This window comes from Adiantum capillus-veneris, chromosome 7 (genome assembly GCF_014529385.1).
Source record: "Adiantum capillus-veneris isolate H3 chromosome 7, ASM1452938v2, whole genome shotgun sequence".
NCBI lineage: Eukaryota > Viridiplantae > Streptophyta > Polypodiopsida > Polypodiales > Pteridaceae > Adiantum > Adiantum capillus-veneris.
Genome location: NC_140937.1, coordinates 26,011,141 through 26,026,815, shown reverse-complemented (window position 1 = coordinate 26,026,815; position 15,675 = coordinate 26,011,141). Strand labels below are relative to the sequence as shown.

General features: G+C 43.6%; 1 protein-coding gene and 1 long non-coding RNA gene across 3 annotated transcripts; one reads left to right on the top strand and one right to left on the bottom strand.

Moving 5' to 3' along the window:
• Positions 1–5,939: 5,939 nt before the first annotated feature.
• Positions 5,940–7,143, bottom strand: LOC147453583 (uncharacterized). Its single transcript, XM_086515744.1, has 3 exons — positions 6,870–7,143; positions 6,146–6,749; positions 5,940–6,052 (listed from the first exon to the last, which is right to left on the bottom strand). The coding sequence occupies exons 1-3, from the start codon at positions 7,122–7,124 to the stop codon at positions 5,955–5,957; spliced, it is 957 nt and encodes a 318-aa protein (XP_086371870.1). The 5' UTR covers positions 7,125–7,143; the 3' UTR covers positions 5,940–5,954.
• Positions 7,144–8,093: 950 nt separating this feature from the next.
• Positions 8,094–10,690, top strand: LOC147453582 (uncharacterized). 2 transcript variants are annotated; one of them, XR_015188555.1, is made up of 2 exons: positions 8,094–8,216; positions 9,706–10,143. It is a non-coding gene; the product is annotated as an uncharacterized LOC147453582 (long non-coding RNA). The 2 variants fall into 2 exon arrangements; XR_015188554.1 differs by lacking the exon at positions 9,706–10,143 and adding an exon at positions 10,439–10,690 and having other exon boundaries at positions 8,095–8,216.
• Positions 10,691–15,675: the final 4,985 nt, after the last annotated feature.

Sequence of the window (15,675 nt, the reverse complement as noted above, 5' to 3'; positions counted from 1 at the left end):
GTTTTGATATAAAAACTTTTCCGATCCGATACCATTTGTGAAAGTTATGGCCAAAACAGTGAAATGCACTTTAGAATGGTCACAATGAATCCAAATTCAATTTTGAAAAAAGATTTGGGATCTGTGTGACATTGTGGACACTTCTGTATGGTCAAAAGTATGGTTGGACCCTAAAACTGGCCTGAAGACATCCTACATGTAGGATGTCTATATGCTCAGAATTTAACAAAATTTGGTCCAGAGACTCCCCTTAAGTCCAGCAACACAATGGTATGCTCAGATTTGAGTTTGGATGTCAAAAGTGGCCTTGAGACATCCTACGCGTAGGATGCCTTTTTGCTCAGAATGACTTGAAATTTTCACCCCAGCTTCTCCTTGAGGTGTTGATCACAGTGGTGTGCTCATAGGTTGGTTTGGAGTCCTAAATCAAGCTGGAGACATCCTACGCGTAGGATGTCATTTTGCTCTGTTTCAGCTCAAACTTGCACTGTAGCTCCCCCTTGATGTGCTAAACTCGCAGCTATTTTTACTTTTTGATTTTGACACCTATAGGTTGGTCAAATGATTAAGAATCTGCTTCAGAAGCCTGATGTCTGTTCTGATGAATTCACCAGTCAAATCAACTCCAAATTGGACCAAATTTGCCTAGGATGCTTATCTAAGGCTATATGACAGTATGTATGGTCACAGTAGAATTTTGGTCTCAGAATTATGCAGTAGAAATCCTACGCGTAGGATGTCTTTTTGCTCATAATGAACCAAAATTTGAACCACAGACTCTCCTTAAGGTGCTGATCACTGTGCTCAGAATTTTTTTTAGAGTCCAAAATCACACAAAAGACATCCTACGCGTAGGATGTCTTTTTGGCCTGTTTGACCCCAGACTTGTCCCACAACTTCTCCTTGATGTCAGCAACCCAATGCTATGCTTAGATTTTAATTTGGATGTCAAAAGACCCCAAAACTAGCTGTTCTTGCCTTTTTCAGTCAAAAATACTAAAGTCTGCTTAAAACCCAATTTTCTCACCCAAATGAGCTGAAAACTCTCACATGCACTCAAAACATCATGTATAACATGCACATGAAGCCATCCTATGGTTTGGTCTCAAAAATTATGCCTTGGGCACAATTTGGGTAGGATGTCTGGCAATTTTCGTCTTTTGGTCTGATCCTGTCAAGATATGGTCAAATTTCCACTTTCCAAGTGAAAACAGGGTAAAACCTACCTTCTAAACACACTGGTAAACTCAGATTTTTAAAAAAGTGCCCAGATCACCCTATAGACATCCTACGCGTAGGATGTCTACTGCTGATTTTTTGAGATTGAAGTGTCCATGATGCTCTCAGCAAGTGCAAGTATGCTTCACAATTGCAAAAACATGCAAAAATCACTCAATTTAAGCCTTTTCTGAAATTTTACGTTTTCTGACTCCGCCTTTTAGCTTTTGGTCAACAAAAATAGGGAAAAACACCCAAGTCAATCTATTACTAAGGTAAAACCTACCCTCTGAACCCACTGGTGCAGTCAGAATTTTCAAATTTGGTCTCCACAACCCCCTTGAGACATCCTACGCGTAGGATGTCTATGTTTACAGAATTGCAGGTTTTCTTCACAGAACCCTTGCAAATGCTCCTTTATATGCACAACATCAGTTAATCATACAAAAATATCCACAAAAGCTTGTTTAATGCATTTTTAGCCTCAAAAGCACACTTTTCCGTGATTTCAAATGTAATCAAGCACTTTAGCAAATAATTCAGTGATGAATAGCTCTAGATCAGAATCGGATCACTGACCTAAAGCTACTCCTACAAATCATATGGGGTTTTGCATCTGTGAGTAGAAAAATGCTTCACTGCCACATACGGACTAGTAAACGCTTTTATCACCTCACAAATCACTCGACCACAACCAACTACTCTAATCCACAGATCCTCACTAAACCTATCTAGTCGCAGACCCTCGGCAAGACACACGCTTCCTGGCTATCCACTTGATCATGGAATATCCTCTTCCGGATCCACTTAAGAAAAACGCTTTCTTTAGCCAAAACTAAATCAAGCAACCATCACATGAGTGTTAGTAGGAAACCTACTTAGGTCCTTGTGTCCCCGGCAACGGCGCCAATGTTGGATGGGAGCGACTCACACACCCATGAAGTGCATGCAAACACTACATAGATCAACATAATGTCAATCGAGGACACAGATGACACGATAGGCACACGGAGGAAATCTCTTAAGCTTGTCAGGCTGAGACCATCCTACACATACCACACTCTGGAAGGCCAACTAAACCACAATCAAGAACCTCACTACTCTAAACTACACCACCTAGCCACATACACACATACTAAAGGTAACTCGCCTAATCATGCCAAATTCTTACGAAACTTAAGGAACACCATCCCCTCACTAGGATACACCTGTCCCTAAGCTTCTACACTCAACACCCTCACTCTAAACCCATCTGCGGAAAACGCGTAGGATGACAGAGCTGAATTTTGAAAGTGCCCGAAACTGAAATTTATGAGTACCTATGTGTAGCTTATGTCGCCACGATTCTATAGACTACTAGCACGCAGAAAACAGACATCGTTTGATACACTTACGGACACAAATAGCTCATAGATGCGTCGGCGTGTGCGCTTCGTCTCGCGTGGAATGCTTGGCGTTGTTGCGTAGCTCTCCTCGAGCCTACAGCAATGGTGTAGTCGAATCTCCAATGTGTTGAGCGAGCCAGGTGTAGCGAGAGGATGAAGCTCACGCTCTCTCTTTCTCTCTCACACACAGGAGACGGCAGCGCTAAAGTTTTGATTATGATTAAAAGTCTCCTTTACAAAATGACCTAGGTACCTTATATACTAAGGCTACCTTAAGTTTAACTAAAAATGGGGTTGAAAGGGTCAAATGGCTTTGTATTTACAATCTGGAAGTGCCATTGCACCCCGGCTTCTGAACTAGAATAACTACTCATTACAAATGACATTTATAACCATAATCCGCAACATTTCATAACTCGCAAAATATAAGACTTTGGTACGAAACTTGAGTTATGTTGTGTTGTTGACCTAGTGGTCAACACATGGGAAGCTCAAAATGGAGAGAAACGACTGAAAATCACAGTTATCAGTCTCCAAAACTGCTCCAAAAAGTCAGTTACGAGTTCTGTTCTCTCAAAATTGGTAAATTGGCCAAAAAAGTGCCACTTGACACTCATACATGCAATTTCCCCGCATTGGGCTCCCTGCTTAAATATCTCTCAACGGGTGCATCAGTTGACTTTGCAGTAGAGTAATAAAATGTTCCCCTTGTCATTCTAAAGGTAATGACGCGAAAACATTTTACGGCCCAAAATAGCAGTTCCCTAATTTTTAGGAGATGCTTCCGTTGGGCTCCCACTGGTCATTTTCCCATCTATTCTCATTGGGAACACATCCAAAAGTGCAATGTGGCCCAACTATCGGATATTTTCTGCAGGTAGTCCCACCTTGACTTTATGCCTTTATTGAGTTCACTTCCTAGTATCGACCAACTTGCTAAGTGCGACGGGGGGACCTATATGATCTTGCTATGAGCCTAGACATCCTCTTACTATACGAATTCCAGTGCCGACCACTTCCCCTCTGCGGGTGAAACTACCGTTCACATTGGCCATACAATGTCCGACCGTTTGCTACTTCAAGAAGAGGGCCTCAAAAATAAAACAATACCCATTGGAAAGAAACCAACTACTAAAGTTAGCAGTTGCCACGTCCTCGTGACATAGTTAACAGTTGCCATGTCCCCGTGACACATAAAGAGCATGGTGATTCGAGGGATATATACAATGGATATGCTGCCAGCGACATATCCAATGCATAATGGACACTTGCGATCCTTGAAAGAACTAATCTATATACTACATGCCAACTATACTACTCTGTTATGGAGAACTGGATTCAGCCATGCACGTGGAGGCTAGCACAATTCTGCATGGAGTTGGGGTTTGGCCTACAGGAGGTGAGGACAAAATCGCATACGAGTATGAGGCAAAGAAGAATGCCTTTGAAGACGCATGAGAGAGAGAGAGAGAGAGAGAGAGAGAGAGAGAGAGAGAGAGAGAGAGAGAGAGAGAGAGAGAGACAATAGACCTAAAGCCACTGATAGGACACATGAGTCACCTCAAAGCCTCTCGATTGTAAGACCAACTTGCACCCAGTAGGAGGACCTGCAAGCCATCAGGTGGTAGAGAGTCCTACCTTCTCTCGGTTTCTCTCGGATTCTCATTTCTCCGGGTAGTTACATCAGCTCCTTGCATCTAGCCTTCCAACTGTTTTTGTGCGTTATATGGCCAGGTGGCTATGCCTTTTTGTATCCTCTACCCCAATATTACTCGCCAGCGTAATGTGTTTAGTAGGTTTCTCTCACGAAAGTTATCTATACTATACTATGGAGAAGCTAATTTGCGACGCCACGTAGATAAAAATGCACGCAACTGTGCAATGCTTGAAAACTAAGGGGGTTCCTCTTTCTTTCTCTCTACGATGTTAGAACGTTTGTCTGCTCACCTCCCCACCTCTATCGAATCTTGACGCCTGAGAAACCAAGGAGTTGCTCTAGCACAGTGTTTAACATTTACCTGGCCACCTCCCCACCTCTATCAAATCTTGATCGACGATCCAATTGTGTCGTGTACTCTCGGTGGTCATGCGCCTTGCTCCATTTTGGTGTACCTCTGAACCACTACCTTCATATCATCTTTGCATTCGCCTACAAGCATGTGGCCCACCAACCCATTTACCTATACGAGGATGCGCTCGGCCAAGCGTCTCCCACCTTGAAGCTTGACATCCCAATGAGCTCAACTTGGGCTTCTCCAACCATAAGGAACTTTTCACTTAGCCTCCACCAGTGCAACTTGGGGCTCTCTAACCATAAGGCAACTTCTTACTTAGCCCTCCACGAGTGTGGTGCTTCAAACGGTGGTCTTGCTAGCTAGCCATGGATAGATTATTTTGGGCCATTCTACAACAACCATTGACATATTGCAATATGTTCATTGGTAAGAGCGCGAGACCCACCGTAAGCGGGTGGCACAAGCTTGTGTTCACTATATGGAAAAGTATATCATGTGTGTTCAAGGGGTATTCTGAAAATCCCTTATCTATGAATTGAGATTTTAACACGCCCTTTTCCTATTTCAATATCCAAGTTTTTTCTCAAAAGTTACCCCTTTGTAAATCGGAAGTGGAAAATTTAGAATTATCTTTCTACTGTTGAACCCAAGTGATAGCTACAAATATGTTCGCTGTATGCCCTCCCCGAGGTGCCAACCAAACATTGGGTTTGAAAGCGATGGTGAAACTCGCATATGTTTGAGCCGAGGCAAATAAAATGTCATCTCCCTTTAAAGTAAAGAATAACCTCATGACTAAGTGACACGGAACATTTAAAGGGGGGGGGGGCGAGGGATCAATGGACGGGAAGTCCACACGCAACCGTCAAGGCGATCTGCATCGTAGATCGCTTGTTAAAACTAAACCCGGCCAGGGGGCCCATCCAGGTTTAGTCCTAGGGAAGTCCCGGTTTTGCGTTTATAACATTAGATAAAATGGCTATGCTTTCAAACGTGCGCGGGTGGGCGAAGTGGTTAACCCATGCTTCAAAAAGCATTGGGACGTGAGGTCGTGGGTCCCATTTTTTAAGTAGGCCCACCTACCTCGAGATTATAGCCGCACTCCTTCGCGGTCGATCCCCTTACCCGCCCCCTTTGTCAATTAGTATCGTGGAAAGAATATAGAATAGGTATTGATCCAATATATAAAATAGAAATGATGTTTCATTATTCAAATATAAGTTAAATAGTATAATGAAACTTCCAAAACACTCTCATATAGATATGTAAAAAGCTATAAAACCATAATCAAGTTCGCCAAAATGGCCAACTTTCAAAGGAAATCATTGTTGAAGAATTAACAACTGCTGGGAAAACAATATTTTATTTTTCCACAATTGTGGAGAGCTAATCTAACATAACCAAAACCCCCAAAAATATGCATGATTTTAAAACCTGAAAAGGGAAAGAAACTTTTAAACAAGGGAAAAAGAGATTGCGTTGCAGGATGTAATTAAACATTAAATGTTCTACCAAATCTGAACTAACGTTTATTGTGATCCCCATCATCGGGAGTGTCCCTTGTGGCCCCAAGAGCCTCTTTGGCCTTCTGTGCCACCCCTCCCAACTTGTCTTGCAGCTTCTCTTTCGCTGCCTGCCCGAGCTCTTGTACTCTCTCCATGCTCTCCGCCACCACCCCTTTCGTCCTATCCGCCCCCTCCGCGGCTGCCCCCTTCACCTTCTCCTTTGCCTCATATGCTCCCTCCTTCCCGCTCTCTGCGGTCTCCCCCACCTTCTCCTTTGCTTGCTGTGCTGTTTGCTTTGCTCTCTCTTTCGCATCGCCTGCCTTGTCATTCACGCCATCCCTTGTCTCCTCCGCCTTTTCCACCATGCCCTTCGCCTTCTCTTTCCCGTGCTCAGCTCTCTCTTTGGCAGATTCCTTCGTTTCCTGCGCCTTGCGCTTCGCCTCTTCTGTCACGTCCTCGGCACTGTCCTGGACTTCAATCATCTTCTGCTTGGTTTTTTCCTTTGCAGTCTCCCCTTTTTGCTTGGTCTCTTCTGCGAGGCTTTCTGCACGTTTTCGGGCCTCTTCCGTTTTCTCTTTGGAGGCTTCTTTGGTTTCAGCAGCTGCTTCTTTGGCATCATCAGCGCGCTAAAAGCAGGAAAAGACACTCGGTGAGAGACCATTAAGCTAAGAAAATTTAGCGGTTTGCAGGCATTCAAAGCAACTGCCAGTGAAATGCTCAAGCACTATATGAAATCAGAAATTTACATCGCTGCCGTAGTCGCGACGATCGGCGGCAGACCAAGCGCCAGGCATGCCGGTGGCAGGACCCTGCTGAGAGAATATTCGAACATGGCGGAGAGCTACAAGGGAGGGAGCGCGTGCTGCACGAGAAAGAGGCATGTTTGAAGATGGGTAACGAGAGCAGAGAAGAGACCGCTTAGATGAGAATACTGATTTGCTTGCTGCTGCTGCTGGGGAAGCTATCGATGCCCTCACGTCCATGTGCACGCTGTTTGGCATAGAGCAGCAGCTAGAGCCTTCTTAATCACTTCTGCCAAATTTAACCCCACTTTCATCCGTAGAACCAGAATTGGAAAGCAGATGGTGGTGCTCTCTAGGTGTCTCTCGTGCACTCTCTCGACCATGACGTGCCCCTCGAGTGTGCGCTGCCAAAGGCACTATTTAACCATAGTTTCATCCAAATATATACCAACGATTTTTTGAAATAAAACTGACGATTTTAGGAAAGTCGTGAAAAACGGGAATGAGTGCATGATGCTTCCAAGAAATCCGAAGGGGAGTGAGGGTAGTCGTATGGGGCAGCAAGTTGCAGCGAAGCGAGGCGAACGTTTTGGTCCCGTGCAAGTTCATTCGTTCTCTCTCTCTCTCTCTCTCTCTCTCTCTCTCTCTCAAAAGCCATGCGAAGGCAGTGGGCGGTCGCTTGCCGACCTCCTGCTGTCTATAAATACCTGCACTCCTACCCTAAAAGTCGTGAAAAAGGGGAATGAGTGCATGATGCTTCGAAGAAATCCGAAGGGGAGTGAGGGTAGTCGTATGGGGCAGCAAGTGGCAGCGAAGCAAGGCGAACGTTTTGGTCCCGTGGTTCGTTCGTTCTCTCTCTCTCTCTCTCTCTCTCTCTCTCTCTCTCTCAAAAGCCATGCGAAGACGGTGGGCGGTCGCTTGCCGACCTCCTGCTATCTATAAATACCTGCACTCCTACCCTAAAAGTTGTGAAAAAGGGGAATGAGTGCATGATGCATCGAAGAAATCCGAAGGGGACTGAGGGTAGTCATATGGGGCAGCAGGTGGCAGCGAAGCGAGCGAACGTTTTGGCCACATGGTTCGTTCTCTCTCTCTCTCTCTCTCTCTCTCTCTCTCTCTCTCGCCATGCAAAGGCGGTGGGCGGTCGCTTGCCGACGACCTGCTATCTATAAATACCTGCACTCCTACGCGGCTCACGCAAGGTCTGATGGAGTCTGCGTAGGCTCACGCAAGGTCTGATGGAGTCTGGACGGCATGGAGGCTACGAGCCAGCTGATACCGAGAGGGTTGCTGTTGCGATGAGCTGCAGACAGCTGAGAGCACTTAGACGCAGGATGGAGGCGATGGCAGGTGGGGGCGAGAGCATCTTGGGAGGGAATCAAAAAATTATTGGGTTTTCTTTATCAGTAGCTAGAAGTCTTGCTTGGTTGTGACAATTTCTTTCCTCAATATATAGTGCAACACTATTGGAGAACTTAGACACAAGATGGAGGCGATGGCAGGTGGGGGCGAGAGCATCTTGGGAGGGAATCAAAAAATTATTGGGTTTTCTTTATCAGTAGCTAGAAGTCTTGCTTGGTTGTGACAATTTCTTTCCTCGATATATAGTACAACACTATTGGAGAACTTAGACGCAAGATGGAAGCGATGGCGGGTGGGGGCGAGAGCATCTCGAGAGGGAATCAAAAACTTATTGGGTTTTCTTTATCAGTAGCTAAAAAAATAGGTTTGCCAAAGTGTCCCATTAAGGGGAATCTACAAAGATCCCTTGGCCTTTGCAGAAAAGGAAAAGGAAAGCGCACACTTTGCATTTTTAACAAAGAGCTTTTTAAAAAAATGCTCATATGAGCTTGAATGAAAGGTTTTTAATCTTTCGAGAGTAAACATGTTTTTAATCCGTTGAGATGTTTACTCTGGTGTTTTGGGAATTTTGGAAAATTTGAAGGGCATTTTGGGAATTTTTGACAAAATATCAGAGATATTTTGGGAATTTTTGAAGTGTGAGCGGTATTTTGGGAATTTCCAATCTTTATTCCTTTTTGACAATTGAGATCCGTTTTTGCACGCTTAGCATGTAATTTGTTGCAAATTAGATCCGTTTTTGCGCGCTTAGCATGTAATTTGTTGCAAATTACCTCGCAAAAAAGGCTAAGCCTAGATTTAGCATCTTGTATTGATAGACAATCAGTCTTCTTACGAAAAGCTATTTTTTATGTGGAGAAATTTAATTTCATAACAAGGGGTATTTTGGGAATTTTGGAAAATTTGAAGGGCATTTTGAAAATTTATGTTGGGAATGTGAGCATGGGAAGGGAGAGAGATATTCTGTAGAGGGGGCACCTGGAGGAGAGAGACAGAGAGAGAGAAGGGAGAGAGAGAGAGAGAGATGCCAGATGTATTAGTGAAGGCACTGAAAGTAGATGCGGAGAGAGAGAGAGAGAGAGAGAGAGAGAGAGAGAGAGAGAGAGAGAGAGAGCAAGCATCGTGACATCTATTATGAGTTGGGGCAGTGAGGGCGATTGAGGCTTTGGCAAACACTGTTCAAGAGAGGAAAAGGGAAGGATGGCTGCCAGCTATGTTCGTGAAGGCAGACGCTAGCGGAGAGAGAGACAGAGATCTCGTGAGCAGAAGCAAGAAGCATGGGGTTGTAGATCAGGCTGCCAGAAGGAACTAGGGTGGCTCTCTCTCTCTCTCTCTCTCTCCCACACACACACACACACAAATTCTCTCGTTTGCTTGTCTGCATGATCAAATCCGTCCAAGATGTGGTCTCTCTCCCTCTCTCTTTGCGTCTCTCTCTCTCTCTCTCTCTCTATCTCTCTCATTCGTTTGTCTGCAGGTCAGGTAGGAGGATCTGTTTGTGATTCGAGGGTGGTGGAAGAATGTGGTGATGAGCTATGAAGGTTAGGAGTTGAACCAAGGAAGCCTGGAGAGGGCAAAGTTCTCCTGAAAAGAAAGAGCTGTACCCGCACACGGGGCAGTGGCGAAAGGGGTGAGTTGGCAAGAACAAGCGTCTCAGGAGAGTGCGTGGGAATGCAATGTACGAGAAAGAGTAGAGACCGCATCTTCTAAGATTCGCCTTTATAAGTGTGGGTAGAGCCAATAGTAGTCGTAGTCTTGCTTGGTTGTGACAATTTGTTTCCTCAATATATAGTACAACACTATTGGAGAACTTTTTTAGCAAACAACACATAAAGATGATCATTAAAGGTTTTTTTTCAACACATTTTTAAATGTGAACATCATTTTGTAAACGTTACAATCAAATACTCTTGAAATGCAATCTCTTCAGAGATGCTGCTCCAATATTGTCTCCCCCAACCCCCAAAAAAATTTCACGTCTCCCCCCCCCCCCCCGTTCGCCCATGTCTCCTCAGTCCCCTTTGCTTGCTCATCTCTCTCGTCCTCCCTCGACGTGCTCCTCTATAGAGTCTGCCTTAGCCCCCTGCTTTTGCCTCGATCTCTATCCCCTCCCGCCTTTGCGCATCTAAGGCGAGAGAGAGAGAGAGAGAGAGAGAGAGAGAGAGAGAGTTATGGAATTGATATCTTATTATTTATTGAAACTGTGACAGGTGGAAAAGGCTTGACCGAGCTAAGCTATTGCAAAAGGATATCATATTTTATGTACATTTTATTATTCAAGTGCTCTTTATGAGCTTTGGCCATTTATGACCGGCCGGCCAGTTTGTACTCACTTTGACCATTCAAGAATCTATAAATTAAATACGTACAAGAGGGAAATGGTCACTCTTGCACGGGGGGAGATTGCACCCAGTGCTTGCGTTGTTCTTCTCTCCTCTTCCCTCTTCTCTCTCGCCGTGCCGGCGTAGCACTCCGCTCTAGGAGGTGCGCCTGCATGTGCTCTCTCGCTCTACCTCCCTCTCTGTCTCTCTCTGCTCGCGTGTAGCTTGATTATGTGCAAGGATGGTTGCCACGGCTCTCCGCGCCTCCGGCTGTAGCAGTGGTATCAGAGCTATGGTTACTCTCTCAGTAACAACCAATCATCGAAGTTACAAATTTGGTATCCAAGTGAGGTGCACAATTTGCTTTCTGGAAATGTAGATCTTTGCAGTCAATCACCACAGATAAGTGCAATTATACAACTCTAATTAGCTTCATTTGATTTTATCTTGATTGACATATTTTGGAGAAATCTTTGATTTGGGTACATTAAGGATAATCCTTTATCAAATTGCGATGACGAAAAGCGATACGAATAGGATAGTTTGAATCAAGATATTTTAAGCATTAGAGTGCATATGTAGTTGCATGGCATGGTGATTAGTTTGAGGCTTTGATTTAGAGTAACGAGGATAAACCCTTTGTGAGAGTGAAGCGAATTAGATGAGTGCAAGGGAGCCCGATATGATCATGGCAAAATAGGAAATATGATTTTATTGTATGTACCGCTAGAAGAAGCAGAAGAAGAACATAAATTTTTAATATTGTATATAATCCATGTTGAGAGAGCTCACAGAACTATCTGCCGAGTGTTAATCTCAAGCTCAACTATACACAAGGGGATGTCGGGATACATGTAGAAGATTACTACCATCAAGGTAGTGATTACCGTTGTCAACAAGGTAGTGATTACCATCCACAAGGAAACTTAGTGGAGCACCATGGAGAACACCCCCAAGACTATTGAGCTTGACTCTTAATTGTGTAAAGCAACTCCAAATAGTAGAACCAGATCGGCGATCAAAGCCTAAGCCTGAGCGGAATCAGTAGCATCCTAGGGGCAGCAACCTTGCAGGACAGTAGGCCTGATGGATGGCAATAGCGGCATCAGAGGCACATGAAGATGCAACTGCAGGCCCGACAGCTTATGCGACACCAACCACAGCAGTCACTCTCTCTATCTCTCTCTACAATCGCAACTCTCTCTCTCTCGTTGTTGCCCGTACCATGCAGAGGGTGGCTGCCTACTCTCTCTCCCTTACTCGTCCACAGACAGCTACACACCCACAAGTCTCTCTCTCTGGTTGCTCGGCGGCGCCCAGTACACCTTTTCGCTGTGCTTTGCATGGTGCCGCTATTTACTATTAATATTTTTTTTATCGTCACTTTCTGCCAACAACTGCGCATACTTTCTCTCTCTCTCTTCACCAAGCCAATTGATCGATCACTCTCCCTACCTCTATCTCTTTCATGGCGGTTCCACTCGGCTGTCAATCTCTGCCAACCACTAGAATTTTGAGCTCTATCTCACTCACACACCCGCCGCCCAAAAGAAGCCGTGGGCCATTCCCCTCTGCAGTCCACCAACTCTCTCTCTCTCTCTCCCTCATCTGTGGCTGACCGCGCATGAATTGTAGCAACCACCCAATCTTTTTCTCTCTTTCTGTGTCTCTCACTGGCCGTCAACTGACGCCCACACACAAGCTGCCATCAGCTACCACTCCTCTCACTGTTTTCCGTTGCATGCACACTCCAAAGTGTTTGTAAACCTCCACACACACACACACACACACACCCCCGCATAAGCAGATTTCTCTCTCCTTCTCACCTCCATGTAGCCACGAAAATCATCTGCGAGGGTCTCTCTTCTCTCTCGGATCAACCGTCGGCCGCCCACCACAGAACTCCCACTGCCCACCTCCATGAGAATTGAGTCAAGAAGCCCTTTTAAATTCAGCCTGCACCAACTGCAACCTCAAGTTTTGTGGGCGCATGCAAGATAGCAGCAATTTTTTTTTTGTGTCACTCAGTTGCTCGCAACCAGCATGGGCCATCCGCTCACTAACCAGACATGCACCTGTATTTTTCTCCTCAAATTTTAGTTTTAATACTCGCCAGTAGGAATCTATTTTAATGTTTCATAGTTAGATCAATAGGGGAAGATCCCCTCTGGCAAGCAAAGGGGTTTCCTAGAACGCTTGGAGGCAGGTGGAGACACCCGATGGGGGAAGCAAGGTGTTGCACGAGCTGGTGGAAGCACGCATACATGGTGTGTCATTCTTGGATCTGACAACCTGCAACTTCCACAAGTTGTCGACATGTGCACAGGATGCTAGTACTAGAGCCGCCTTTGGTGGTCGGTGTAATAGTGCCACATAAGATCACACGGTGAGAGTGAGAGGAAGGGTTGCGGGGATGGAGAAGCAGGCTTAACGATAGAGTACGCCTACTTGTAGCAGCGAACATTGACACAGCTCTTCAACAACCGTTGTAATAATTTTTGCGACACCACCCACGGTGGAGCACCATCGGTCATTCACAACAATGCTGATGATGATTTTTGCATGCAGATTTTAGGCTTTTGCTTTAGTTTCACACTTCACTTCATTTTATTTTGATACCCAGATATTGTAATTAGCTCCATCGAGATTGTATCATATGTAATTTTGGCCTTTGAAGGCGTTTAATTAACATTTTATTTCATTTCATTTCTCGCTCTCCCCCTCATCTACTGCATCTGACCCCCCCACGACAATGGCAGAAGTACACACTGCTGAAGCTCTTCGACCACCTGTGCAATACTTTTTCGGACAACATTTTTCTCTTAACAATCTTTCCCTTTACTTCATTTTATTTTTGTATCTGGATATTAAATTGGATCCACAACGATTCTAGCCGATTGGTCTCATAAGAAGTTTTGGTGTTTTGAAGACAATCACTATAACAATTCATTTCTCCCTCTCTCTTCAACCCCCCATTGCGTTTTGGTAATTGCAATCAATAGTGTTTTCTGTTTTACAGTTATAAATTATATTAGTATCATAATCAAACAATTGAATTTATTATTATTATTTTTTACATAATAATTATAAAAAACCCATTAAAACACAATATATAGAAAAAGAGAATGATTGTGTACAGTTTTATATATTTGATGTTATTGGTTCGAACTTAGATAAGTATTATGTTTATATAGGTTATTAGTAATCATGTAGTTGTTTCTCATATATCTAGTAAAATATACTTATTAATTCTCACTATGCTATTTTGAGCAAGCTGATAGTGTGACCCATCTATCTTGATTGCGTTTCTGGTACACTATCCATGGCCATTACTTGTGACCACACAAACACACCTAACTGGAAATGTCTGATAGAGCAGCTAAGGTCAAATTAATTTCGTGTTGTCTTCTTTATTTGTTGGATCAATCTATTGTTTATAATAGGACCTTTGCATGATGTAAGCTCATGATATCATGACTAAACACTAGTCAATGCTCTTTAAACAATTTTTATATTTTTTATTTTGTATTATTTTACGGTATTAAGAACTTTAGAGGTAACAGTTTGCGATCTCAAGAGGCTGCTCCATTTATTCAAATTACCAAAACAATCTACAATACATTGATTCCATCTCACTTTCTAATTAATCCGAGGCTCATCATTGTAAATGAATTTTACTAATTATAGCTCTCTCCTACTTGTCTTTCTTTCCCCACGCACAGACTGGTACATATTTCAGATGCAATACATCATCCAGAGTAAAATGATTTACAGAGAGTAAACAGAGAACAACAACATTAGATCAATTCAACACATCTGGCTTACTTATCAACTTGATTACCATTTATTGTTTGAAAGAAGGCATTGCGCTTTTAATTACTTGCATTCTCTTACATTTTGCCAATACTTGTATTAAACAAAATTGCTATTGCGATCATTTCACATTGAGATATGCAGCTACTCACGTGAGTCGAGGTGCTTTTCGTTCAATACCAATTTGTCAGTACTTTGTTACTCAACCTTACCCTAATGTGGTGTAAAACAGGTAGTACATTTTTTATGTTTTTATGTCCTGTCTAGTCCATTGGTCACATACACACAGATCCGCCGATTTAGGCAGTGTGTAAATACTCATCTTGGTGTAGATTTGCCGATTTAGGCAACACCAATTATCTGTGCAGATCCGCTGATTTAGGCAGCACACTGACAAATTGCAAGTTCACAATGGTAAATGCAGATCCGCCGATATAGGCAGCATTAGTGCAAATTCGCCGATCTAGGCAGCACGCTCTATTGGTGTAGATTCGCTGGTTGAGGCAACACCGATCACAAAATCATGCTGCAGTGGCTGGCCACCACTGTAACTGGTATGATTTTGTTACCCGGGTACATAATGAAAATGATTTGGATTTGGACTTATATTGTGCAATTGAAATTGGAATTGGATTGGGATTTGGTATCTGGTGATTATTATGGCAGTGTTTATGTGATGAGACTTGACATTATGAGATTAATGATGAGTGTGACCAATGATATCCTGATTCATCATGGTATGACATATACTGCTTATTCTAGTGGTATGGGACACTAGAATAGGTAGTATGTGGATGACGGCAGGCATAAGCTAATGTTGTTTAATTTCATAAATTTTTCTTTTATTATGTGATGTTTTTGACACAACATACTAGCTAATCATTGTTTTTGACAAGTATTGTTTGCAGATTTTTCGCAACTGAGGACAGTTGCTTTCCAACGGAGAGGTATGTTATGGAATTGATATCTTATTATTTATTGACAGGTGGAAAAGCTTGACCAAGCTAAGCTATTGCAAAAGGATATCATATTTTATGTACATTTTATTATTCAAGTGCTCTTTATGAGCTTTGGCCATTTATGACCGGCTGGCCAGTTTGTACTCACTTTGACCATTCAAGAATCTATAAATTAAATACGTGCAGGAAGGAAATGATCACTCTTGCACGGGGGGAGATTGCACCCAGTGTTTGCGTTGTTCTTCTCTCCTCTTCCCTCTCTTCTCTCGCCGTGCCGGTGTAGCACTCCGCTCTAGGAGGTGCGCCTGCATGTGCTCTCTCGCTCTACCTCCCTCTCTGTCTCTCTCTGCTCGC

Excerpts from the sequence above, each read along its gene's own strand:
- LOC147453583 (XM_086515744.1), bottom strand. The coding sequence starts at position 7,124 with ATGCCAAACAGCGTGCACATGGACGTGAGGGCATCGATAGCTTCCCCA. Across the intron at positions 6,750-6,869 it reads GTCGCGACTACGGCAGCGAT|CGCGCTGATGATGCCAAAGA; the intron begins GTAAATTTCTGA and ends TCCTGCTTTTAG. Across the intron at positions 6,053-6,145 it reads TGATGGGGATCACAATAAAC|GTTTTAAAATCATGCATATT; the intron begins GTTAGTTCAGAT and ends TTCCCTTTTCAG.